At 33.5% G+C, this 27,775-nt stretch overlaps 1 protein-coding gene across 5 annotated transcripts in view; it reads right to left on the minus strand.

Moving 5' to 3' along the window:
* TBC1D32 (TBC1 domain family member 32) overlaps positions 1-27,775 on the minus strand; it is a 131,438-nt gene that overhangs the window by 95,442 nt on the left and 8,221 nt on the right. For 4 of the 5 annotated variants that reach the window (XR_012074970.1, XR_012074969.1, XM_072965805.1 and 1 more), the window contains exons 4-13: positions 22,539-22,716; positions 16,035-16,103; positions 13,779-13,904; positions 12,697-12,775; positions 12,470-12,573; positions 12,313-12,374; positions 11,610-11,754; positions 9,211-9,270; positions 3,604-3,694; positions 2,065-2,205 (exon numbers count right to left, since the gene is read on the minus strand). Coding sequence is in view for 3 of the 5 variants with exons in the window: in XM_072965805.1 (XP_072821906.1) it covers positions 2,065-2,205; positions 3,604-3,694; positions 9,211-9,270; positions 11,610-11,754; positions 12,313-12,374; positions 12,470-12,573; positions 12,697-12,775; positions 13,779-13,904; positions 16,035-16,103; positions 22,539-22,716 (1,055 nt within the window). In the remaining 2 variants the exon portion in view is untranslated. The remainder of the gene's footprint in view (positions 1-2,064; positions 2,206-3,603; positions 3,695-9,210; positions 9,271-11,609; positions 11,755-12,312; positions 12,375-12,469; positions 12,574-12,696; positions 12,776-13,778; positions 13,905-16,034; positions 16,104-22,538; positions 22,717-27,775) is intronic. The other variant, XM_072965806.1, reaches the window with a different exon arrangement.

The following is a 27,775-nucleotide window of genomic DNA, read 5'->3' on the forward strand; positions in this document are numbered from 1 at the left end:
GGCTGTTTTCCAATTAAAGTTTATGTATGCTAAAATTTGATTTTTATATATTTTTCATGTCACATAAGTTTTTCCCAATAATTTAAGAACATACAAGCCAATCTTATAAACCATACAGAATAGTGTATCAGATTTGGCCTGTAGGCTGTAGTTTATCAACACCTGCTATAGAAGCTTACATAAAAAATTTCTGGTGAGGGCACATGTGAAACTTAAAAGTGAATGCTGACCTACTAACACAGTAGAATAGACCTCTCAAGTTTTGAGATGACCAGTTATCTGATAGGCCAAATGTAGGTGTCAAAAGTCAATTAAAGTGCTAAATAAGTTAGATGACAGACATATAAATTTAAGTTGAATACCTGAAACATCACAAGTATATGTTAATCTTTCTATTTCTATAAAGTTCAGAATAACCCATAAGATGGTAGCTCTTTTCTTGAAAGCCATTTCTCTGAGCGCCCATTATACCTAGGATTATGTGGCAGTACCATGGGAAATAAAAATACCTAAAGCACTTTTTCTCTAGGAGCCCACAATCAACTTAACCAAGGAGATAAGGTTTAAGTAAAACTAGGAAACAGTATAAAATGTTCAAAATGAAGACGCTTTATAACAGGACTGGGAAACTAGAGCCATCATATCCTGGTTTTGTAAGGTTTACAAGCTAAGAATGGTTTTTCCATTTTTAAAAGATTTGTAAGGGGAGAAGGGTATAGCTCAGTGGTAGAGTGCATGCTTAGCATGCATGAGGTCCTGGTTCAATCCCCAGTACTTTCATCAAGTAAATCAATAAGTAAATTTAATAACCTCCCCTCTCAAAAAAAAAAAAAAAAAGAAAAAAGTGTATAATGTATCAGGGTCCTCAAGACCATGGCCAGATTCACTGATTCCCGAGGGAAACTAATAGAATTGAACACATAATAGTACTCCCAACTATGATTTATTACAACAAAAGGATGCAAAGCAAAAATCAAAGGGAAAAGACATGTAAGGTGAAGTCCAGAGCAAACCAGGTAACACTATCCAAGGGTCCTTCCTCTCCCAGAAGAATCAGACGTGACAACACGTGTGAAATGTTATCTACCAAGGAAGCTCACTAGAGACTCAATGTGCAAAGTTTTTACTGGAGGCTGATCATGTAAGCACCCTCTAGCCAACAAACACCAGAATTTCAGACTCCCAGAAGGAAAGCAGCTTTTCAGCATAAAATACATTATTTGTATTAACATTTTAGGCACAGTGAGCCACTCTTATTAGTTCTGGAAATAGTGAAAAAACCAAGGTCCAACCCTGCAAACAGGCCTTCCTAAACAGTCTCTGACCTAACGTGTTAACTTTTTTGCACAGATGCGTATGCATGGGTGAACATACACACACACACAGAGAATATGCAGCAGAGACAGTAAGTGGCCCAAAAAGCCCAAAACATCTACTTTCTGGCACTTTTACAAAAAGTTTGCTGATCTCTACACAACATTCCTAACATAGACAAAGTTTTAACGGAGGTAAGGAAAAGAAGTAACAGCATGTGAAGTTTGAAGGAGAAAACTTTAAAAGTGGGAATTATGGCAACAATAATATAATAATATATCAAATGATAAAGGGCTTTGAAGTTTATAAATCACTATTCCCAACCTCATCTCTTTGATCATCTCAAAAATTCCCTGAGTCCAGCAATGATACTATTCTATTCTTACAGATAAAGAAGTTGAAACAATAAAGTGATTTGCCCAAAAGATTACAGCTAGTGTTTAGGGGAACCAGGACTTTGACAAGGACTTCCAGTTCTAGCTCCAGTATGTCTAGGATTTGGAAAGGCAGAGGGAAAATATGGAAAATATTAAAGGCAGGGGAAATAGAAAGAATATACATGTAGGAAGAAGTACATAACTGAAAAAAAATTTAAAGTACACTCTTCAAGGTATGTAAGCCTGTCAGCAGACCAAAAGGTATATACTGCTTAGTACCCTAGGAGAGACCAAGCCAAACCTCCATCTGTAGTAATCCACAGCACAAATTTTACCATACCTGAACACACTCACGTCTCCTAATTGCACTTACCTTTCCTATTCTTCAGCTTTATAGGAAATAACTTCCTGCCTTGTGTATAGATCAATAATCTTCCTAAAAGGCACAGTGAGTGAATGAAATAAATATACTGTAATTCTTGTCCTGAGTAGTAGAAAGTTTTCTGCTTGTTCCCTTAAAAGAGAAACAATTACATTTATTTTAATGGCATTATATTTTATAGTACCTGTCTTCATTCCCTTCTGAACATTAAACAAGGTTGCAGTCTGTAATGGAGACACTTGGTATAAATTAACGGGAAAAAAAATACTTTACTGCTTCCCAAGATACTTCAACACACCTAAATCTCTGAGGAAAAGCATTCACTGTAAAATTTAATAAGCCTTAGAAAAGTATAATAGACATACAGTGTTCATTCTAAAACAAATACTGTAAGATTGTTAGTTACTTGTCATTGCAAAGAAGGACTTCAATTTAAGGAGGAAAGGAAGTCAATGGAAAACATTAGTTACTGCTTAATTCTACCAGTTAAAAGCCAGTACTACAAAAGATCATATTTATAACCATGTTTACAAATGAAATTAGAATCTCTAAAATATACACACCTTCTAATATACATCATTCATTCACTCATTCATCTGTACATTCAAGATCTACTGAGTACCTATCTTGTATAAGACCCTGAACTATTTACTGGTGTCAAAAACCAAGAAGCATGAAACTGGGCTTCCAATTCAAGAGTATAGCAAATAGACTGTTATGAAGAGAGTATGGGAGGGATAAGTAGGAGAAACAAGAGACTAGAGGGCAGCAGTGGCAGATCACAGAGGATTTAGCTGCAGAAGGAATACAGGCTTTATTATAGAGGCAACTGGGATGTTATTAAAGGGTTTTAAGCAGGAAAAGTAATCAAATATGCATGTGGAAAACAGAGCAATAAAAATTCAGAGTAAGCAGAGCAGTCCTTTTGAAAATTTTAAAATAAAGTTTATTCTTTTACAGTAAGATTTATATTTGTGCTCAGGATTGTGACTAGGGGCCGTAGGAGCAGGGATAACAAAGGTATACAGGCACTGGTATGTCTTCTAAGAGAAGATTCACATTAATCAATAATAGACATAAGATTGGATAGAGATGTTAGGGCCAGATTAAGAAACATTTAGGATTATTTTAGCTCAGACTGAGGATAAGCAGAGAAGAATCACAAGGTGGGGTGAAGTGTCTAGCAACAACAGTATTTTATAGAAATGTTCTTCCCTCTAAAATACATAAATGTCTGATACACTGTTCATCCTTTCCTCCTCTAGAGTGTTACTGCAGTATAACAGACGAGGACATACACCCTGGTTTGAACTGAAGAACTGCAGAAGGTAAGAATTACCATAATAATTTCAAGTGCAGAGCTGATATAAAAAGTCATCATTATAGTATAGCTTAAATTTGTGGAAAGCATTTTACATTATCAAAAGCAATCTAATTTATCACACTATTTAAAAATAAAAGATACTACTAAGTTATTTTTGATTAATAAAATGTATCATTTTTAAAATGTTAACAGAACATAGTACTCACCATGAGGCTTTGAATGTCCCAAAGCCTCATCAGCTTTCATGGTTTCACACAACTCGAAGTACTGAACACACTGCTGAACTGCTGTAGTTATCTACCAAAATAATAACAGCTTATTAATTCTGGAAGTTTGCAGCCCACAAGTCCATGTATTAAAAGAAGTGAATCAAGGCTGCAAATATGCTGGAAAAGCACGTAAGAAAAATACTGAGAATATTAGAATAGCACCTTTCCAGGCCATTGAAGCTCAGCCTCCCCAGCTACATTTTAAATTTAACTATGGCATCATTCTGGAAAATACTGAAAATACCTGTAGACCAACAAATACAGTATTGTTATAATGTTGGTGTCAAGATGAAAATGCACATGTACATCTTATAGTGAAAGATGCAAAAATTCTGGCCATGACATTAAAAATTCTCTTGCTAGTATCCCCAGTTCCCTTGTCTAAGATTCTTTTCTTTCTAACTTAGCCAGAGAAACATGCACTGGATCTAGCCTTTATTTCCATCTCAATTTACCAGAATTGCTAAAAACTGATATGGAAAAATCTCAATTCAAAGTTCAGATCTCCAACTACTATACCCAGTGATTCTCCAATAGTCTTTATTCTACCTCCTTCTCCCGTCCTCCACAAGCAGAGATCTCCCTTTCCTCTGCACCTACATACTTCCTGTAGATGCCCTCTCATCCTAACTCTCAAATAAAATATAGGCCATCTGTGAGATGAGGAATGATAATTGTTAGATTTGGTTATAAGGCTATTTTTGGTAACCTTGAAAAGATCAGTTTCAGGGAAGGTTGGGGAATAAAACCAAACTACAAGGAAAAGGAATAGGAACTGAAAAAGTAAAGGCTAGCTGTATAATTTTCATTTTCAGGAAGGCTGGCCATGGGAAAAATTAATTAAAATAGGGGTGGGATCTTAGAGTCAAGAATGAATTCTTTTTCAGGTTAGAAGGGTATGGTTATGCTTAAGAATGAAGCAAACAGGTCAGCTGGCACAGATGCAATTGAAAGCATCTAAGAACTCTCCAAAAAACATCATTACTTAATATTAGCTTTCAGGGAACTGATTTTCAGGAAATTTCCCTAATGCTAATTCACATTTCTCTTAGCAATCCATGTCCAATCATATAAAATATGTGCAGTTTCCAAGTAGACTATGTGTTTTCCCATCTCTAAAGCCTTTAAACATGTTACTCCACGGCCCTGAAATATTTTCTCACTTAATCACATCCCCCCGCTTTTCCAGAATAACACCTATTCACTAATAAAAAATTCCCCACAATCCTCGGAAATGAGCAACTGTTCTATAGATAAAAACTAGAACCATATTTGTATATAACCATGGTGTCAGGTATCTAGAACAAGTTTAAAACCTTGTAAATCAATACAATCAACAGATCTCAATGAATATACTTCTGAAGTAAACCAGTCAGTTAGCTCCTTTCTTCTAAAAGTCAGCCAACAACAGAAAAATTCTGGGAAATCTGCAGTTGGCATGAACTCACTCTCACCTCTGAGAGACCATCCATCCCTCAGTTCCAAGTTTTCCCAAAACCCTGTATTAACAATGTTTTGCCTAATTAAGCAACAGATGTAGCTTCATACATTGTTTCAGATACTGAACAGCAGTCTTAATCCTCAACAATTCTGCAGCTTCCATAAAGATTACCTTAAGGACTCTCACTTGGCATCACTCTACAGGATCCTCAAAGAAGAGTGTTCACTGGGCCCCGGAGTCCCAAACTTGATAGTCCTTCAGATTTACTACCACGTGAGTCTGTCTCAACAATGATCTGAGCTCCAACTTGTTTTTTTGAGCTTTCATCGCTGTAGTTTATCATCCTCAGATCTGTATTAAAATACATCTTTGTACAAACTAGCCTTCTGTTTTGGAGAAGCACCATTTGGTCAATATTTTTGCTATTAACCTACTTGTCCTGCCTGCACTTATTTTGTAACTTGTACTGACTCTTAACTCCTGTTTTGCTTTGGTTTAGCTTACATCTTCTGAATATATAAAGGCATGCTTATAGGAAACAGAAGCAGGCATAGTCCAACAATCTCTACTCTACTCTACTCCAGTCAATCCAATCCAAGTCAACCCTGAGAGGAGTGGCTACCAGCAACAAACTTATGCAAAGGCAATTGGTCAAAATGCCCTGAGACACCTACAGAAATTTCATGAGGACATTCCCTGACTTGTCAATTCTTCAAAGAGTGGAATCAATGATTATCATGTCACCAATCATACACCCCTCTCCTAGCTTCTGCTTACTCAGAATCTGAGACACACCATTCGTAAGCACACACTTTTATCCTGAAGTATAGTGATCTGTTTCATGTTTGTCATGAGTTTCTCTTACAACCTATTCTTGACAGAACTACTTCCTAAATGAACTTACTTGTAAAATCCTAATTCTTACACATATGTTGGTAAACAGGAATAATAAAAAATGACTGAGAACAACTGCCATTATGAGGAACTTCTGACATGACAAATATAACATTCTTGAGAGTCTCTAAAGAAGTAACAGACAAAAGAACAAAGAATACTCAGCTCCTCTGAGAACTCACAGTACTATCTCCAACATACTCTCTTTCAGACACTCTTCAGTCCACTTCCAAACCTTCAGAAACCCATTCTTCCTTGAACTCATCTCCACCCACCTTTATCTTCACCATTCACTTAAACTCACTTCTGCTCCTTCTACTCCTTCCCCTCACTTCTCATATGTGCCACCTTTTGATAAGGGGTAACAATAACAGGAAAAGATACATCTCAGAAGAGCAACAAACACATCATATAATATCTCCTTTAAATTGTAGGAGCAGAAAGCAGATCTATAGGAGGTAAATTTAAACACTAAAGAGTCAAGTTGAGGGTATAAAGTATGGTTTTCCTAAGTCTTAGGAAAGATTAAACTTGCTGGAAAATTCAGGATTTTATTTAATACTTACTTTCCTTCACTAGGAAATATATACCAGCCAGTTCACTTAACTGGTAACCACTAAGATTGAAGGGGAGTGTGTGTGTAAAAAACAGTAGAGTTGGAAAAGCCAAATGGGAATTTAAATAAACTAGCTGTCAATATTTTTTAAAGACTTTAAGAGGGCAAGAAAAATAAGAAATGTACTACATAAAAACTTTTCAGAAGCCATTCCCTCGCCTTACAGATACATGGAGAAGAGAGTAGTGAGAGAGAGCCAGAAGATCCTGGGCTGTCAGACCACATCCCCTGTATTCCCAGCTCCTCTTCTGGGAAGAGGTCAATCTCTCTCCTGGGTGGAAGACAGGCAGCTAAAAGTGAGGTTCCCTGTCAGGTCCAAGCCTGGTAATCCTTTTTTTTTTTTAAGTTTTTGATTTTTAAAAAAATTTTTTAACTGAAGTATTATTGATTTACAGCATTGTGTTAGTTTCTGGTGTACAGCATGGTAACTCAGTTATATATATATATTCTTTTTAATTATAGGTTATTACAAGATACTAAATATAGTTCCCCACAGACATGGAAGCAACCTAAATGTCCATCAATAGATGACTAGAGACTAGATAAAGAAGTAGTGGTGTATATATACATATATACACACACATACACAATAGAGTACTACTTAGCCATTTAAAAAAAAAGCCTGGCAATCTTAAGATAGATTGGACAAAGATTCAAATTACTAAAAAAATAAAAGATTAAATATTTATGCTGATAGCCAAAATGCTTTTCAAATAGTTTATGATTTTTCAACACTACAAAAACAAAGCTCTCAACTTCCTTAGGTAGCTCTTTAAAAAACTGACTGTACATACATGATCCAACGCTACCTACTGAAAATGTCTTGTGTCACAGACAGAACAGAACTGCAAAAGTAGAGTAGCGACTGACACATATTAGTTTTAAATTTAAATTAATTAAAATTAAAGAAAATTTAAAATTCAGTCTCTTAGTTTCCCTAATCACATTAAATTTTCAGTAGATGCATACAGCCAAATGGCTACCCTACTGGACAATGCAAATGTTTCACTGTTTAGAAAATGTTATCAGACAGCCCTGATTAGAACCTAGAGGAAATGCTTTAGCAGATACTCATACTAAACAGACTGCTATGACTTTAGTTCTTATGTAAGGATCTCTTATAAAACAAAAGACATCCATAGAGCAGTTCACAGTTCCCAATGCAGATGTACAAAATCTCATCTTCAATTCTAAAAAGAAAATGGGGACAAATACATATGACTTCTATTTTCCCCAATGTTTCTTTTCAAAAGTTGGGTCAAATTTACTTTATATATATATATATATATATATATATGAAGTACATACACACGCACCATAAATAATTTTGCAATAATCTATAATGGAAAAGAATCTGAAAAATAATATATATGTACAACTGTAGTTTGCTATACACCTGAAACATTGTAAATCAATTACATTTCAATTTTTAAAAATGATGTTTAAGATGAAATCTCCTGCAAGGTTTACTCATTATGTACATGAATATATTTGAACAAATTGACAGAATATTGAGTTGATAATAAAGTAGCTATTTGTAGGCTAAGAACTGATTATAGTACAATTAACTTTTTAAATAAGGAAAAGATTTTAAAGGTTAATCTATAAGAAACATTTAAAATATTTCCACGAGGGCCTCTGTGACAGCAACAGTGAGTTATCTATGTCAGGTCATGGGAGGAAAAAAATTCTGTTCTTGGTTTTCTCCCCTTTCTCTAACAAGATCATTCTATGCTTATACGGCAACAACAAATTTTCATTCAAAATGGAAATGAGAGAGTAATGTGGAAAGACTTTTTTTCAGTGTCTCTAAGGATTTTTAAATACCCATTACCTTTACAAATAAATTTCTGTCCTATTATTCAGTCTCTCTTCTCCTTTCTGAAGTTCAGTTCTCTCTATTCTCAATTACTGTTCCACTTTTCAATTTATGTTCTATTGCACTCTTCCTAAAATTCACAATTCGAGAAATCTTTCCCTTCACCTCACTTCTAAACTCAAGATTCTACATAACTATGGTAAACCATATTTATTATCTCAAAGTCACAGCATAACTTTAAATACTTAATTTCATATTTTTCATGTTTTTTAAATATTTGTTAGACTTGCTGATTACAATTCCTTTCAGTGCCCTTACGTGTCCTTCTACTAATAGCAATAAATGTAGAAATTTTACTAATATATTTTACAGTATTAGTTTAAATTTAGTGTAACCTGAATCAATTTTTGCTAATACAAAAGCATTTACCATTCTGAGTTTTTTCAATCAACTTTCGGTCTAAAGCATGGGTAAAATTTAAACTAACTCCCCTACAACTACTTGATCTAAATTAAACTATATGATAATATTGAAAAATTTGGCTTAGCCCAAACTAGCTTGTTAGCAGCCCAATCTACTACAAAGTTATATATTTCCTAATTGTTATCCTGACTGTACTGTAAATTTCTACTTTCATCCTTTTACACTTCACAGAATGGTAGTTTAAAAGTTACATAAAAGGGGGATTGCTTCATTATCCAATATAATCACTCATCTCTGCACATTCAAGTTATGATATTATTTCTCAACATAAGAACAGAAATACAGACTTACCAGAGATTTATATTTCTTTTCAAGAAGTCTTAGTACTGCAGTTCTGCTATAATATGCGTGCTAAAAATTAGGAGCAAAATGATATTTATATTCAAGCTATACCATTCAAAATCTATTTTTCCTGCACCATTTCTTTACAATAATATAACTTACACAATAACTGTTTAAATTTTTGTCATCAGTGCAAAAGGTTTTTCATACACAATGAATATAGGCACAGCAATCACAAGAATGCATTTTATATAAAAATGATCATTTACTAACAGGCTAGTAGAAAACATTCTATCCTTCAGCTGTGTCCAGTTACCATGCTAAGTTATTTTAAAACCAAAAACATATCTGACTACCACTGTATGACAGAGACTAAAGGAAAGATTAAGAAGTGGGAGAGGGAGAGGTGGGAATTCACAACTTGCACAATGAAGAGGATACTGTACTATTTACACAAGCAGAAATTTGCCAAGGTTGAATGCTCTGAAGGGACAGTATCTTAATCATTCTCTGTCAATCATATTTTATCAATTATTCAAAACGCCAAAAAAACCTCTCTCCCTAGAGCTAAACATAGATCGAATTAAAATATGCTTTTTATGCATTGCACAAAGCAAGGGGAAAGTTTATATAAGTATTACTAATGTTCAATATAATTAGCCTTCAATGTAGTTTCTTCATTTTACTTAAAAAAATAAATAATATTCTGTAAAAACTATTAGAAACGCAGGGAATAGAAACTAATTAAATGCAGTTTTGGTTAATTGGGGGTTAATCAAAATTCTGTGTTTCAACCCTTGAGGCTTAAAATGTTTTTAAAAAACCAGTCAGCCTTTTTTCAGGTTTGGTAAGAGAAACATGTTGATCTACAATTAAACTGTTGACCATGTTCTGAAAAGAAAACCTCACAGCATATCCCTTAGACCAGGGTCAACACACCACAACCCTCAGGCCAAATTCAGCTGCCATCTGATTTGGTAAATAAGGTCTTATTGTAACAATCACAGCCATTCATTTATATATTATCTATGGATGCTTATGTGCCACAACAGAGAGTTGAGTAGTTGCAACAAAGACAAGACAGCCCACAAAGCCAGAAATATTCACTGCCTGGTCCATTACATTAATGCCAACCATCTGCCTTATTATGAGTGGAAAAGAACATGATAAATTTTTCTGAATACTGGACCACACTTGGGGAGCTGATTTAATAATTTTCTATAGGTTAGTTTTCCTATGATGTGTCTCATTCTCTTAAGAATCAGGAGGTGACAATAAAAATGTTAAGGGAAAAAAAGTTAATTATAAACTCTTAGGATAGGCTATGATTTGTTAAAATTTACCTTCTAGGTCTTTTTAAAGCATATAACTATATAAGACAAAAATCTTAAAAGCTGTTATCCCTATGTTATAGAATTAGAGAAATTTAATTTTAATTTTGCTTTTTCATATTTTGCATATTTTCTACAATATGGTGTAATTTGATAGTAAAAAGAAAAGAAAATGGTTAAGTGTTAGATGTGAGGAATAAAAGGTTCGGGTTAAATTACACTGAGCAAGCATTTATCAAACGTAATACCGCACAGGAGAGGTAAGTGCTAAGCACTAAAAATTGTTTTGGTTAATTGGGCATTATATACAGTTTAAATAAAAGGCCAAAAAAAAAAAAGCCATCAGCTAGATAATGCCAAATTGTGCAAATTGTGCTAAGCAGTAAATGAACACATTACTGCTTTGCATGCCAAGTCACGGCCTCAATCTCTCCCTTCCCCACTGCAATAAATACAGGTGGAGAGGGACAAAGATACAAGAACGCAAGCCAACACGGCTACCACTACTTCCAGACAAAGACCACTCTTATTCAACAGCAGATGAAGGAGGAAACAGTACAAGGCTCTTGTAATAGTTTCAGTTCCAGGACAGTGATGAGCTCCATAAGAAATCACTAGCATTCAGGTAAAAAACACATTTTCCAAACTGCAGGTTCAGGAGGTGGCAAATGAAAAGACGTTTTCAGACATCTAAGCCAGAGAAAAGTGAGCATTGAACCCTTAATGTTCTACTATATCTGCTTAAAAAATTTGTTGTTTTTAAACTAGGACATGATTTTGGATAGGTCATTCAGTTTAATAAATTCAAATGAAGTACCATTTAAAATTCTATTCTGGCTCTGTCACTTACTTGTTACTAAACAATCTTGAGCACGTTACCTCTCTATGCCTCAGCTGCTACACCTGTAAAATGGAGTAATAACACCACCTGTCTCATTGATTGTTGTAAGAATTGAGTTAACACACGTAAAAGTAATTAGATCTCTTAGCATATAGCAAACACTCAAACAGCAGCTATTCTTTGAAACAATAAAGCAATTGCAATGAAAGGTATAAAAACATTCCACATTTTCTTACCATCCACTTTTTGAACCACACAGCCTTGGTATCAACCAATGCAAGAAAGTATATCGGATCCAAAATCTTTTGTGAGACAAGATGGCTCTGATCATGTTTAACTGATAATAAAGACAAAGTACTTTCCACAATTTCTTCCATGTACCTTTAAGTTTGAGAAAGAAGTGATTTTTAGAAAAAAATAAATGCTATTATATATAATACTAGTGATATCTTACATTTATGGAATGATAAAGTAATCTTTAGAAACAACATGTTTTATATTTCAGTAAATGGCAGAAGTGGGATTCACTTCCAATTTTTTTCTGCTCTAAAAACATGTTCTTTCTACTTCAACACTAGCTGTCCAAATTTAACTTTCATTTTTAGATCCACAGTTACTCTTACAATCTTACTAAAAATCTTAGAACTAAAAAGGAAAAGCTTAAGGAACATTTAAGGAACTTGACCAAAGTAGCAAAGACCAGTAATAAAAGAATCTGAGGCTACCACACTCTTTTTACTTTGTTGTAATAATTAAATGATATAAAATGATACCTGCACAAAGCTACTCACATAGCTAAGCACAAAACATGGAAAGCTGAAAAATAAACTAGTAATCCTTTCCTGATCACATAAACCAGTTAGGACTGTCTCTGCTCTCTGAAATGTATGTGAACAGTAACACTCCTAATTTTATGTTGGCATAAATTAGGGGGCTTACTTTTCTGGGTGTCGAATCCAGAAACATGGAGCCTCTTTCTGATATTCATTTAGGAGACGAACCTACAGAACAGTATATAACCATTTTCAAAAAGTTAGAATTCTTAAATTTAGAATTATTTAAATAGAAATAAAAGCATATTATAGTAAACGAATACCTTTTTAAGTAAGCGGCTCACATTAGGATTAGTTATATCTATGCCAGTTGAAAGAGTAGGAATATGATTTTCTCTAGAAAGAAAGTATAACTCCAAATATTTAGCTAAAAAGAAAAAGTAAAAATAAGATCATACCATTAAATGCAGTGCGTTCTGGAAAGGTTATTTCCTATCCAATTTTCTTAAGTACAAGTTTTAAAGTTTTTAAAATGATATAAGAAACATACCTAAGCTTGTATAAATTTCTTTGGTCATATATAATGGCGAAAGTGTAAACGTTTGCGCATAGAATTTTAAAATCCGGTCCTATGGAAATGAAACGACATTTGTATCCAAGATTCTCTTAGTTTTATTTTTGTAAGAATCATTTTTCAATTAGTGAAAAACTTAGAAAATAAACACAAAATAGACCATTCAAAAACTTCAGTAGAAATGTAACTATAAAAACAGCACAGTCTTGTGTTGGTCGGCGAAAAGTAAAACTGACTAAAACTAAGAGTCAATCTAATACAGCAGTATATTGTTGTAAAATCCGGTAACAGTAGATACAGACATGGGGGCCACTGGGGTGAGGTTCACTGAAGAAAGGAAAAATGTAATTTGTTATAATTTGACATAATGTAAGGTGTCAAAGAAACAACAGGCATACTAAATGTTTTTTTAAAAAAACAAACAAACCACTCCTTTCCAAATCCAGTCTTTTTGTTTTAATTGCTTACATGGGTAATTTCAGTAATTAGACTTTCAGGACTTCAATTAATTTTGCCTATTCCCAAGAAAAACACTATATTTCAAAATTTCACACTATTAAAACAAAAAGTAGAAAAGTAGAAACTATCACACAACATAAATGAATTAAATGAGGTGATAGATGTAGTCAGTATCTGGCAGTAGTAGGTACTTAGAAATAACAGCTTATCATTTTAATTTCACCAACTTTGATGAGATTAATCCTAAAATATTGAAATTCAACTTTCCATTAAATAAAAATATAAAATTCCCTCTAATATTCTACTCTGGGGAAAGAAAACAATGACACAGATATTTGGATATCCCTTTGCAAAATGAAACAAAATACATAAGGTAACGCGATCTACTATTATTTGGCAATGAAGTGTGATACTGGTCATACTTTGAATCTAATCATGAAATAGTAAGTTAATTCCCTTAAAGAAAATCTTGACAATTGAAAAGCTGGAACTGAAATTCCGTGAATATTTGAGCTATGATTACAGAGCATTATAACCCATTTGCTTCTAGAACGGTAGAAAAACAGAAATTTTTAATACTCCTATAAGTATTTCCTTACAGTAAACACAGGATCAGGATCTGAAAGAGACACTGTCAGTTTCTCACAGAGAGTGGTCCAATTTTCACAGTTTAGTACATCAGAGGGTGGAGCTGAACATAATGTTTGCAAGGCTTCATATTTCACCTGTAATTTTTTAAAAGAATTTTTATTAATACCCAGCCACCAGAATAATAGCAATTCTCCAAACATTAACAAACACTGAAAGAGTAGAGTTTGATAATTGTTTTTAAAAGTCAATTGAGAATCAGATGCCCTTTTATAAAATAATTCTTGACAACTCATTTTTTAAAATTGTTAGGCAGAGAAAAAAACAGGTTGTTATTTTACGTAAAGCAAAAAATTAAAACACTAAGTATACTAGGAGATTCTAGGTTACATGTCTAAATGGAAGAGGAGGAGGGATGGTGGCCAGATCTGAATTACCAGAGAAAGGTATTCCAGGGTCCTCTTTCCACAGACTTTCCTCACTTGAACAGAGCCCATATGTGGTCTCACAGTTTGAGGACTTTAATTTTAAAACACTGCCCAGATACACCCCTGGTAAAGCATTCTCATTCCAGGAATATGAACAATTCTCACAAAACAATTAATTTGAACTTGTTTTTGCTGCTACACCGTATATTTTCTGATCTTCTAACCACTGAAGTAGAGGGGAGAAAGTCATTCATCAATGTGAAGCAAAACTGAACTTCTGAATTTTCACAGAAAACTTATTTCTGAATCATTCTTCTCAAAATCCATCAGAATTCACTCAAAATTGTATCACCCAAGGGACAGCAGTGGCAAACAGCTCTAATCAAAAATAAAGCAAAGCTTCTCCCCCACTAACACTCCAACTAGTGACTAAAAATACACTGAATTCAACCTGTTCCTCAAAATCTGGTTGTTTCCTAGGTGAAATAACTAAAGCCTAAGGAGGGGAAAAAAAATGATTAAGAGTCAAAGACAAGAGCTAAGACCTCAAAAAACCAGGCACTCTGAATCAGGGTGTCAAGTTTTAGATGAAACAGACAGAATACGCATGTTTAAAAATGTCCGTATATTCACATGAAAGAACTCCTAAATACAATTTTCTTTGTGATAGGAATTAGGGGAATTATGAAGAGAGTAAAAACATTAAGTAATTTCTCCTCTTCAGTTAATTTTTAGGACAAAATTCCATTAACAATTTACTACTTGCAGAAGTAGAATAAAAGTTTCCGAACAAACATAGATTTCCAAATAATCCACTTAAACTAAAGACAATAAGATTGCTATCATATAAAGTCAGGTCCCACTGCCAATATCTGTTGAAACATTTACTAAAAACTTAGAAGATAAGTCAGAAAGTGAAATGCTGAGAGAAAAAAAAACTAATCAGTGATTCTTTTTTTAGGAATAAAGAAATCAGTGGGAGTATATCATAGCTATTCATATAGTTTAAAATGAATGGAAAGTTGAAGAAAAACAATGTACTTCAAAAATAAAAAAATAAAAAATAAAATAAAACAAAATTACAATAGCAGGGCAGGGGTATAGCTTAGTGGTAGAGCGTGTGCTTAGCATGTACAAGGTCCTGGGGTCAATCCTCAATACTTCCGCTAAAAACATGGTTTCAATGACCATATTACATTATATATAAATTACCTCAATAAAAATATTTAAAAAAAAATAAGACCAAATGGCAAGATACAACAAAAGTCTGAGGTACTTCAAATATCCTATAATTTTCTATTTCAAATGAAATATACTGACTTACAAATGAAGTAAGACTTCATAAACAATTAATTTACACAATCTTACACAATATAAACAGGCACAATTCAATAAAATTGCTTCCTTAAAATATTTTTTTCTAATAAATGAACACACTTGTCAAAGTTGTTCACATTTTCCAGAAGTAGAAAGAGCATTAAATGAAGATTTTTTTTTTTCTTCAAAGATATCACTGAAGTTTCACATACAAAGTGACAGTGGAGGAAAAGTTTGGGGGAAACTGCTCATAACTTCACCCCTTGAAAATTTAAACTAGAAATAAAAATTTCCTCTTACAAACCATGACAATTCTCCAAGGAGAGCCTCTCTTACTCTGTGACCTTCTATTTCAAAAGGGAGGCATAGCAGGAATATTGCTAATAATATGCCACGATATTAAAGGACTATCTTCAAGAGAAATAATCCAGCTGCTACTGATTATAATCTAACATATTATAAATATATATACATATATATATATATATATGACTGAACTTGACAGCTATGCTTTAAACTTACCTCTTTAGGTTGTCCAGGATCCAACTGGTCTAAAATCAACTGTAATTTTCCTTGACAAAATTTGTAACTCTGTAACACAATTGACAGAACATTCATTCCTTCATTAATTTAGGAGACTTCCAGAAGTATTGTTATAAATGATTTTTAATATAATTCTAAGCACAAAATGCATTCTGAACAAGAGAAGGGGATATCCATTTTGATTTGGCAACAAACTTAGAATTTCTGTATCCCAAGGCATTAAAATGAGAACTGAATATCCCAGTAGGACAGTGTACCTTTATGTATATTAAGGTTATTATTTGCTAAGCAACTGCAACATGTAGACCATTGTAAGACTCAAAACACATAAAGCTAAAAACATTTTGTCCCCAGGAATATGAGATATATGAAACAAAGATAAAATGACACAAATAAGAAGGCACTAATGGTATCCTAGGCATAACTATAAAGCTGCTTGAACTTTTTTGTTCCTTTTCTTTCCTGTACTTTTCCTTAACTTTTCTCCATGCCTTCTCATAGGTGAGTAATTTCTGAGGTAAAAACTTCCATCTAGAAAAAAGTTTATAGTAGACCATAAGCTGTTTTGGAAAAGTAAAGAATCTTTTTCTTGCCAAAGCAAATTAAATACAACTAATATCTAAAATAATCATCTAAAAATAACAAAGCTGTCAGTATTATGTAACAAGCCTCATACTATCTCAATTCACAATGATTCTGAAATATGGAAGCCAAGTCACCCAGCTATCAGAACTCAGATTCCCGTTCTCAATAGAGACCCTCTTCTCTCTGCTATTTCTACTCTCTTGAGGTAGTCTCACCCAGTTCTGAAGTACGTCATGACGACTCAAATTTATCAGTCACTCCACCTCCAAAATGACATATATAATTATCCTCTCAATGACTCCCCATGGGTGTCTACCAAACATCTCAAACTTAACATATCCAAAATAGAATTCTTGATTTTTTTTTTAATTCCAAATCTGCTCCTCCCTCAAACTTCCCCATTTTGGTGAGTGGTACTACCACCCATCCAGATTTTTGTCTTAGATCAAAAATAGGCGTCAATCTTGACTCCTCACTCCCTCTCACTTCCTACATCCAATACCATGACAACCCCCAACTTTCACATATCATAATTCCAACTGCCCATTACCACTTCCCTGCTAAAACCTTAGGACAAAGCACCATCATCAACTCTAGACTACTTAAATTCACTCTAACTGGTCTTGCTGCTTCTACTATTATCTCATTCCACTCTACGCCATCATCATCTTTAGCAACAGACGAAGCTTCTCAAAATTACAAATCAAGTTTTTTTATCTCCCTTACTCAACCTCACAAAAAGACTTCCTACCTCATATTCCTACCAGAATATGAAAGTTTGACGTACATGATCTGGCCCCTACTTATCTAACTTTCTCTCATATCATTCAACCCTCTGCAGGCTTTTCTTACCCGTTCCTGGAAGACGCCATGCTCATTCTAGCCTAAGAACCCTTGCCAGTGCCATCCCTCCTGCATGGCAATGCTGTTCCTCTAGACTTTTGCATGGTTACTCTCTTGTCACTTGGAATTTGATCTTTTTCACTATAGTATCCCCGATACCTGAAACATTGCCTGATACAGAGTAGGCACTCAATATACATTTGCTTAATACAAGAATGGCTCCAAAACCATCTTCCCACCATGTTACATCATCTCTAACAATACAGGGTACATATTGCCACCCCATAACAAACCTAAAACAGCCTGATAGTTCAGAATAGAGCTCTGAGTTCCCATTATACAACAATTAAAATACTAAAAGAACACTGCAAAAGCTTCAAAAGTTTTAGGAGAGGCCAGAAAAGAGGTTGAACTCAAAATACTCTGATCAAGATTTGAGAAGTCAGGGCAAAACATAAATTAGGGTGGTTGAAAGCACAGCATATACTCAGAAACAGGGGGAAGGCCATGCACCCAATAAAATAAAAAAGCTACTCAAGAAAATTCTTACTGGAAAAATTCAAAAGTTAGGTAAGTAGGGGCCAGATCATGTACGTCGAACTTTCATATTCTGAGTGAGGTGGGAAGTATTTTTGTGGGGTTGAGTAAGGGAGATAAAGAAACTTGATTTATAAATTTGAAAAGCTTCATCTATTCCTGGCAAGAAGACAAGAGTTCAAATTGCTGATGGTAGTTCAAACACAACGTCAAAGTAACAGTAGCTTTTCCAGGAAGTAAAAAAAACTTTCAGGTGAACAAGTAAACACAGTAGCACTGTATCAGCTTCCTTACTGCTGCTGTAACAAGTTACCATAAACTCAGTGCCTTAAAACAACACAAATTTATCATCTTACAGTTCTAGAGCTCAGAAGTCTAAAATACATCAGCAGAGCTGTGTTTCTCCTGGGTCCTGGGGAGAATCCATTTCTTTGCCTTTGCCTGCATTCCTTGGCTCATGGGCCACCTTCCACCTTCAAAGCCAACAATCCCATCACTCAGACCTCTACTTCAACCTGCACAGCACCTTCTCCAACTCTGACCCTCCTGAGTCTCTGTTATATGTATGCTTGTGATTATATCTGGCTCACCTGGATAATCCAGAATAATCTCCCCAACGGAAGATTCTTAATTTAATCTCATTAACAAAGTCCTTTGGGTCATCTAAGGTAACAGGTTCACAGGATCTGGATTAAGACATGGATAACTTGAAAGGGCTTTCTGCCTACTCTAAGTACCAAAGTATGGGCTTCAGGGAGAGGTTACCATGAAAGCAAAGAAACAGTAAATGCCTTAAATAGGTTCACATGAAGCAAGAACAGCAGATAACCAAACTCACCTTCTCCACACACAGTGCACATCTTAAGAGTTTCCTTGGAATGTAATAAAATAGTTTACACACTATAAAAAAGCATAATGCCTGTGCTACATTACAACTGAATACTATCAGGGAAGAGGAAGACAGAAAACCTGCAAGAGGAAAGGATATTAATTTTGAAAGCTTAATGTATATTAGAGATAATCCTCTAATCTTCCAGCAGTAGAAAATGACCTAGAGAAGCTCAGTTAGAAACTATACAGGGCCATAGCTGGGAAATTTTCTATTTGAGTATGTCTCTGAATGGTATCCATTCCCACATGTCCTTAAAGAGATAGAAACAGTAATGAAAACTAACATGTACAGAGCAGCAGCAACTATTCTAAGGACTTGATCTACATTAACTCAGTTAATCTCAACAACATGATGAAGTAAGAGGATTATTATTTCCATTTTTAAAAGAATGCACAGCGAAGTTTAGACATTTGTCTAAGGTCACATAGCTAGAAAGCGGTAGAACCAAGATTTGAACCCAAAAACCTCTAGGTAGTGTAGCATGGAACAAAGAAAACAGACTATGGAGGGAGAGAGACTGGGCTTAAATTCACAGTTCAATCCTAAGCAGCAACACAAGTTTGGGCAAATAACTTACTTATTATTGTAAGACTCACTTTTTTCTGTAAAGTAGACTAGTAGCACCCACAGTGAATATAAAGCCAAGCAGAAGGACCAATATATGGCAGAAATCTCAATAAAAGAGAGCTAATATTATTTCTATCTTTTCAGCATTATTTTGCAGAGAATTTTTCCAGGTTTAATCACGATACCAAATCTGTCCAGTGAGTGCTCTGCTCACAGCTACAATAAAAGAAATCAATCTTTCTTCCTTAAAAAAACTGAAAATAGACTTACTCTATGATCCAGCAATCCCACTTATGGGCATACATCTTGAGGAAACTCTAATTCAAAAAAATACATGCACTCTAATTTCACAGCAGCATTATTTACAATAGCCAAGACATGGAAGCAACCTAACTGTCCATTGACAGATGACTGGATAAAGAAGTTGTAGTATACACACACAGACACACACACAGACACACACACAAACGGAATACTACTCAGCCATTAAAAAGAAAATAATGCCATTTGCAGCAACATGGATGGACCTGCAGATTGTCATACTAAGCGAAGCCAGAAAGAGAAAGAAAAAGATGTCACTTATATGTAGAATCTTAAAAAAAATGACACAAATGAACTTATTTACAAAACAAAAACAGATTCACAGGCATAGAAAACAAACTTATGGTTACCGGGGGGGAAGAGAGAGTGAAGGAATAAACTGGGAGTTTGGGATTTGCACATACTAACTACTATATATAAAATAGATAAATAAGTTCATATTGTATAGCCCAGGGAACTATATTCAATATCTTGTAATAGCCTATAATGAAAAAGAATATGAAAATGAATATATATATATATGTGTGTGTGACTGAATCACTATGCTGTACACACCAGAAATTAATACAACATTGTGAACTGACTATACTTCAATTAAAAAAATAATAATAAATAAATAAGATGTTAATTAGCATTAAAAAAATCTCTCAACTTTATTCTTTAATACCCTCAAACTTATAAAAATAGCCTCCAAGGCAAGAATGTCCAAAGTTTTTTAATAATGGGTCAGAAATCTATATATAATCAGTATGCAATTTTTAAAATAAAGATGTAATTAAGCCTATCCTATACATAAAATGCAAAATGTTCTACTAATATCAAAACAGCAGCATCAAAATTATTTACTGAATGTTATTCATAGAACAATTCAGACAGCTTTTTATGATTCACCATTTTACTTTACAATGCAAGTAACTTATCAATTTTGATGGCATCATTAATAACAACAGTATTTAATAGAATGAATGACTGATGTATTTTCAGAGACCCTTTCAATTCTTAACATATTATTTCAGCCTCTCTCTGGTCAGTTACATGCAAGAGAGTCTTTTTTCACTAAACAAAAGCATACTTAAACATCTCCTAGAGTTTGACCACAGTGAAAGCACTTTCAGGATAGTTCTGACATTTATGTGCTTTTTTTCCAAAAGTCCAGAGATTCCACACCCTGTTGGTGGGTATAGCTCAGTTTTAATTCAATGAGTCCCTTTTGACACAAAGTCAAATTCATAAGGAAGGCACCTGAAAAGGTTGATATACCCTGTGGACATTCCAAGGGAAGCCATATTAACTTAAAGCATGATCCTTATCAAGAAATAAAAAACAAGAATATCTTCTGAAAGTATGACCCCATTTTTACCAAAGCTTTGAATTTTTCCAAAAATCCATGATTCTATGATGGGAAATAACTTAGCATTTGAGATTAGCACCTCTTACCTGCCAGTTACTCAATTAATCCTATTTAGGTCTGAACACTTGTACTTCTTAAAACAAATGAACAATGCTCCATTTTTTTCTCTTGCAGTTCAATTTCAATGTATAAACATGGTTTATCAAATAACTAAGGATGTATAATATTGTGACCTCTCAGAGTCCTAAGGTTGGGTTTTTCTGTGCCTTTCAATTCTAGTAAGTCCTTGATCTGAAGAAAAACTTTAGTAAACCTACTGAATAAGCTATCTGATTGCATTAAACTGAACTAAAATCTCCAGGGTCCAGCTTCTTCCAAAGAGTACACCATAAGAGATGATTAAGAGCTACAACATGAAGAAAATTCACAATCTTTGTCATCTCGTCCATCAGATCAGGTAATCAATCTGACTTGTAAAATTCAAAACTCAGCACAATAGATCTTGCTAAATGATGCAGTAATAACCGAGCAGAGTAACTTTTACATTCTGCTTTGACTACTTCCAAAGTCATTTTTCCCTCAAAAGTGCAGTCTCAACTGTGACCAACATACACACTTATTTCATGTTTCACCCAAACTCCTTAAATCCCTTTTTGGTATATGTTTAGGATGCATGTTATAGTTATGTCCCTAGCACTAATTAGGTAAAAATGTTTCACTAAAAATATCAGATAGGATTCACACAAAGGTCAAATAGACTCCATTTGGTCTGAAAGTTTTTGTGTGAAAGTTCACAATGCATGTATGGGCTCTAGTCTCACTAGTTTCCATTGTATTCTATTAGGACTAGACATTGGCCTGTCTTTCTCTTAGCTCTCTTATAGCCAAAGGACAAGGATTCCAATAATCGGAAAGAGAAAATGTAAAACTCCAAATCTTTCAACATCAAAAAAAAAAAGTTTAATGCTTTAAAACAATTCACAGCAACCTTCATTTCCAGAAGATAAACAAGGGAAATGTTTTATCTTCACATCTCATCTACAACATAAACTCTGATTAATAAGGATTAATTGGAAATAGAATCTTTTGATTAACTAAAGGTTAAACAAATTTGTTTTGTTATTATTTTTTAACCCAAAATCCATTAGTGTATTTCCTTAGCTCATTAATAATTATTCAGATAAAATGTAATTATTCACTGAACATATAATTACAGCAGATGTTATTTCATGGACTAAATCTTTAATATTAAATGATGTTATTATTTATTATTCTTTTGAATCTCAAAACTAGAAAGCAGAAGAAAGTTTGGCTAATAAAGAATGTACTAAAGTTAGTGATTGTTAAACACCACTTCAAGATATAAGCAAAAAACTAAACAACACACCTGACTGAATGATGAATCACTATCAGAGCAATTGTCTGTGCAGTAACTATTGCTTTTCTCCTTTTGCATTTTTTTCTGCCTCTCTTGACTTCGTAGCCCATCTTCTTCAAATCTGTTAATCATGGATTCCACCACTATCATCATGATGTTCTTCAAGGAATGCATCATTTCTTTGTATCTTTAAATTCAAAACAATCTTAGTAAGAGAAAAACTATTAGCACAAGTTAAAATATTCAACTAAACTATCTGATTATTTTTTCTATAAAGCCCCTTTAAGAACACAATTCTAAAGGGAAAAGTCAGTTTTTCTTAAAGAACAAATGGCACAACAGAACTCACACAACAGGGAAAAAGTTAATAGGGAATCCAAAATGTGTTATTTTCTAAGTTTTTTCACCTGATTACATGGAACAAGGTGATAAAATTATCAAAATATAAGGCAAAATGTTCCAATGGCAAGGATTCCAGTAATCAGAAACAAAGTCAACTGTTAATATCATACTACCAAAATCCAGACTATTTTAACATTTTACTCCTTTTTTAAATTTCTATCTCTTTCTCTATCCTCCCTTCCTCTGTTTTCTTTCCTTCCCTTCTCCCGTGCCTATAATGTATTATTTATATGCCTTAAAGGCATTCATCACCACAACTGAGACCTAAATAAGCGTTAAGCTATTGGTGGGTCCTTTCAAACAAAGGCTACAGAACCCACTGTCGGAGATATTAGGAAAAGGATTCCTGAAATTAGTAAAAGTTCGAAGGTAACTTCTAAGATCTCTTTCACCTCTATAGGTCTAAAAATATATTTTTAAAAACATAATAAATTTCTCCATTTATTAAGTGCAAACTCCCAAGCATCCATATTAATATTAGACTGAGATCCTCCAAAACCCTACAAATAGAATTTTAGAGCTAGATGGAAAACATAAAAATAATCTAGTCTACCTTTCATTTTACATATGAGGAATATGTGGCCTGTACTATTGAAATGTCTATATTTAAAACAAGAAGGTATAAAGATTTAAATAAACATACTGAATAAAGTACTAAATTTGGAATCAGAAAACCTGGATTTGAATCCTGACTACTTTACCTACCAACTCTGTCAACATACATAAATCTCATTTTCCTCAACTATATAATGAGATAAAAAGAACACAATCTAGAAGCACCCTTCTATTTACTAGTGGGATGCTGCTCAATTCATGAATCATTGACTAAAGCCACTTAGACTTCAAATTAAAAAAAAAAAATCTAGCTGACGTAGTTCACACAGCCACAGCAAGAAATAAATGACAATATATATCTGAAAGTTCTTTGTAAATATAAAGCATAATAGATATAATTATTATCATTATAATAATGGAAATACATTAGAAAATAAGCACAGAAACCTCCCTTTCTTTATATTTCTGGTCAATGGGTCATTTAACTGCATAAATCAAAGAAAGGATGGGTAAGGTACTCTCCTTCATAAAAGCAATAAAATCATGCTGGGGGATCTGGATAGAAATAATAGACTGAGATTTTAAAGTTTAAAGAAATTTTAAAATACATTTTAAATTATATATTATATATTGCTAAATATATGTAATTCCTATATGTAGTTTAAAATATATATTTAATCATATATAATTTATGTAATATATAACTATAAATTTAATATAACACATACATCTATAAATATATATATATTTTTAAAGTCCTAGAAATTATGAGAAAACACAAAGTATTGAAAGAAGTTGAAAATAGATTAGAAACAATATAAAGGGAAAACATGAACAGAAAAGAATTGATATGGAGGTGAGAAAGCGTATAACAATGTGTTGGTAGCAATCAATAGCTATCCACCAGAGCTGCTCTCCCCTTCCACAGTAAGTGGATGATAGCTGAGAAGAGGACTAAAGTACACTTCCCAAATTCCAACCCAGTTAGTATAGCATGTGAACATAAACTCCTGTCCCCTTAAAACTCACAATATATTGATTTCATAAAGGAATATAAAAGTAAATATCAGTGATTTATAGGATAAGAGTAAGAGTAATAGTTAAAGCCATGGAAAATTTGTAAGTTTCATTTTAGACATATTTCCTCCAGAAAACATAATCTTTTGAAACCATCAACATGACTTCTGCAAGAAATATCAGCAAACTGATTGAAGGAAGATAGAAGAATAATTTTTTTAAGTAAAAAAAACTAGAGAGTAAGACCCTCAGTATCATGAGTTAAATAAACTAGAACTTAATAGTAGCAACTGTTGTTTCGAAAAAGCCAAGGACAGAATATGAACACTACTGAGAAGAATCCTTCATACTCCAAGAAGCTAAAATAAGTAAAAGCTCTAAGAGGTAGTGAATAAAAACAACATCAATGAACAATGAAAATACAGATACTATGAGTACCTCCACTTACATATATGAGTAATATATGATAGATCCTACAAATGAAGTCTTCCATATGCAAGCCTCTATTTTAAAAATATCAAAATATTTAATTAGAGAAGCAATTTGTAATTACTACATAAGATGTTTTTAATAGATGTACAGTTGCCACATCAACCCTAAGTAATTTCTGAAGAATCACACACAAAAAAGAAAGAATATAATACTCTGTACAACTTAAAGTCTGTCATTCATGATTCACAAAGCAGAAGACACTCATTAAGACATTTAGAATCTTTTTGAAGTAATTATTATTGTATTAACTTTTACACATGAATGAACTAAAACACAAGATAATTAAATTGCTTACCCAGAGATAAAAAGTAATTTACTAACAGTCCCACATAAAACTTTGCTCTTAGCATTAAAATGCTTTCATTTTCTTAGTTAATAAAGTGTTTTAGTCCTCTTTTTAGAATAAGTTTAACAATACTGCCAGAAATAGAGTACCAGGAATTATAATAAAATAGTCCCTCCTTATCTGTGGTTTCACTTTCCACAGTTTCAGTTACCACAGTCAACTGTGGTCCAAAAATATTAAATGGAAAATTTCAGAAATAAACAATTCATAAATTTTAAATTGTGTGCTGTTTTAAGTAGGTGATGAAATCTCGAGCCATCCAGTTCAGTCCTGCCCAGCAAGTGAATCATCCCTTTTTCCAGTGTATCCTGCCTATTAGTCACTTAATAGCCATCTGGCTCATCAGTATCCCAGTGTTTGTGTTCAAGTCACCCTTACTTTACTTAACAGTGGCCCCAAAGCACAAGAGTAGTGATGTTAGCAATTCGGATATTTTCTTACTATGAGAATTATGTCAAGCATCAGTAACATAAAATTGATTATACTGGCAAGAGACAACATCATTAATGCATCCAACAAACATCTGTTAAGTACCTCGGATGTGCCAGGCACTTCTGAGACATTAAGGAAACAGAAATAGGGAGAAAAAAAAAAGATAACAATATCTACCTTTATAGAGCTTACATTCTAGTGGAGAGATACTGAAAATAAGCAAACACATTTTCCTTTATCAATTAGTGACAAAAAATGGTAAGAAAAAAAATAAAGCAAAGTGAGGGAAAGAGAAAATAATAAGAAAAAGCTACAGTTTTATGTAGAGAGGTCAGAGAAGGACTCTCTGATAAGAAGACACTGAACTCAGTCAGACATAAAAAGAGTAAAGAAGCATCAGAAACAAGGTATATCTCCCCACTGATTTTCAACAACCTTCTGGAAGTTCTGCCTAATGCAATAAGACAAGAAAAGGAAATAAAAGGCAAACAGATTAGGAAGGAAGAATAAACTGCTCACAGATAACAAGATCATCCATGCAGAAAATCTTGAAGAATTAACCAAAAAGCTCCTAGGACAAGTAAGTGATCATAGCAAGGTTGCAAGGTTAATATACAAAAGTCAATCACTCTCTTATATACCAGCAATGAAAAAGTGGAATTTGGAATTAAAAACATAATACCATTTATATTGGCAACAATATAATTAAATATTATATATAATATAACAAAAAAATTAAATACTTAGGTATAAATCTAATAAATACATACAAGATCTATATGAGGAAAACTATAAAATTCTACTGAAAGAAATAAAAGAGGAACTAAATAAATAGAGAGATAGTCCATGTTCATGGATTAGGAAGACTCAATTCTCAACTTGCACTATAGATTCAGTGCAATCCAAATCAAAACCCCAGGATTTTATTTTGTGGATATCAACAAACTGATTCTAAAGTTTATATGAAGAGGAAAAAACCCAGAATAGCCAGAATGGTACTGCAGAAGAACAAAGTTGGAGGACTGACACTACTCAACTTTAAGATTTACTATAAACTACATTAATCAAGCCAGTGTGGTATCAGCCAAAAAATAGACAAATAGATCAGTGGGACAGAACAGAGAGCCCAGAAATACCCTTAACTATAGTCAAGTGATCTCTGACAAAGGAGCAAAGAAAATACAATGAAATAAAGATAGTCTTTTCAACAAATGGTGCTGGAAAACCTGTACATCCACATGCAAAAAAAAAGAATCCAGATATTCACCTTATATCCTTCACAAAAATTAACTCAGACTGGATCACAAACCTTAATACAAAATGCAAAACTATAATGTCCCTAGAAAATAATACAGAAGAAAATCTAGATGACCCTGAGTTTGGTGATGACTTTTCAGATAAGACACCAAAGGCACTTCATTAAAATTAAAAATTTCTCATCTGCAAAAGACACTGTCAAGAGAATAAAAAGAGAAGTCAAACTGGGAAAAAATACTTGCAAAAGACCTATCTGACAAAAAACTGTTATCCAAAACATACAAAAGAAAAAAATCCTCTTAAAACTCAACAATGAGAAGCACCCTGATTTAAAATGAGCCAAAGACCTTAGTAGATAACTCACCAAAGAAGATATAGATGACAAATAAGCATAAGAAAAGATGCTCTACATCATATGTCACAGGGAAATGTAAACTAAAGCAATGATATACCACTACACACCTATTATAATAGCCAAAGTCTGGAACACTGACAACATCAAATGTTGTCAAGTAAGTAGAGCAACAAGAACTTTCATATATTGTTGATGGAAATGCAAAATGGTATCACCACTTTGGAAGACAATTGGCAATTTCTTACAAAACTAAACATACTCTTATGATGTGGCCCACGCAATTACACTTCTTGATATTTACCCATAGGAGCTGAAAACATATGTCCACACAAAAACCTGCACATGATGTTTACAGCAGTTTTATTTATAATTGCCAAAAATTGGAAGCAA

The sequence above is a fragment of the Vicugna pacos genome, chromosome 8 (genome assembly GCF_048564905.1).
Source record: "Vicugna pacos chromosome 8, VicPac4, whole genome shotgun sequence".
Lineage (NCBI taxonomy): Eukaryota > Metazoa > Chordata > Mammalia > Artiodactyla > Camelidae > Vicugna > Vicugna pacos.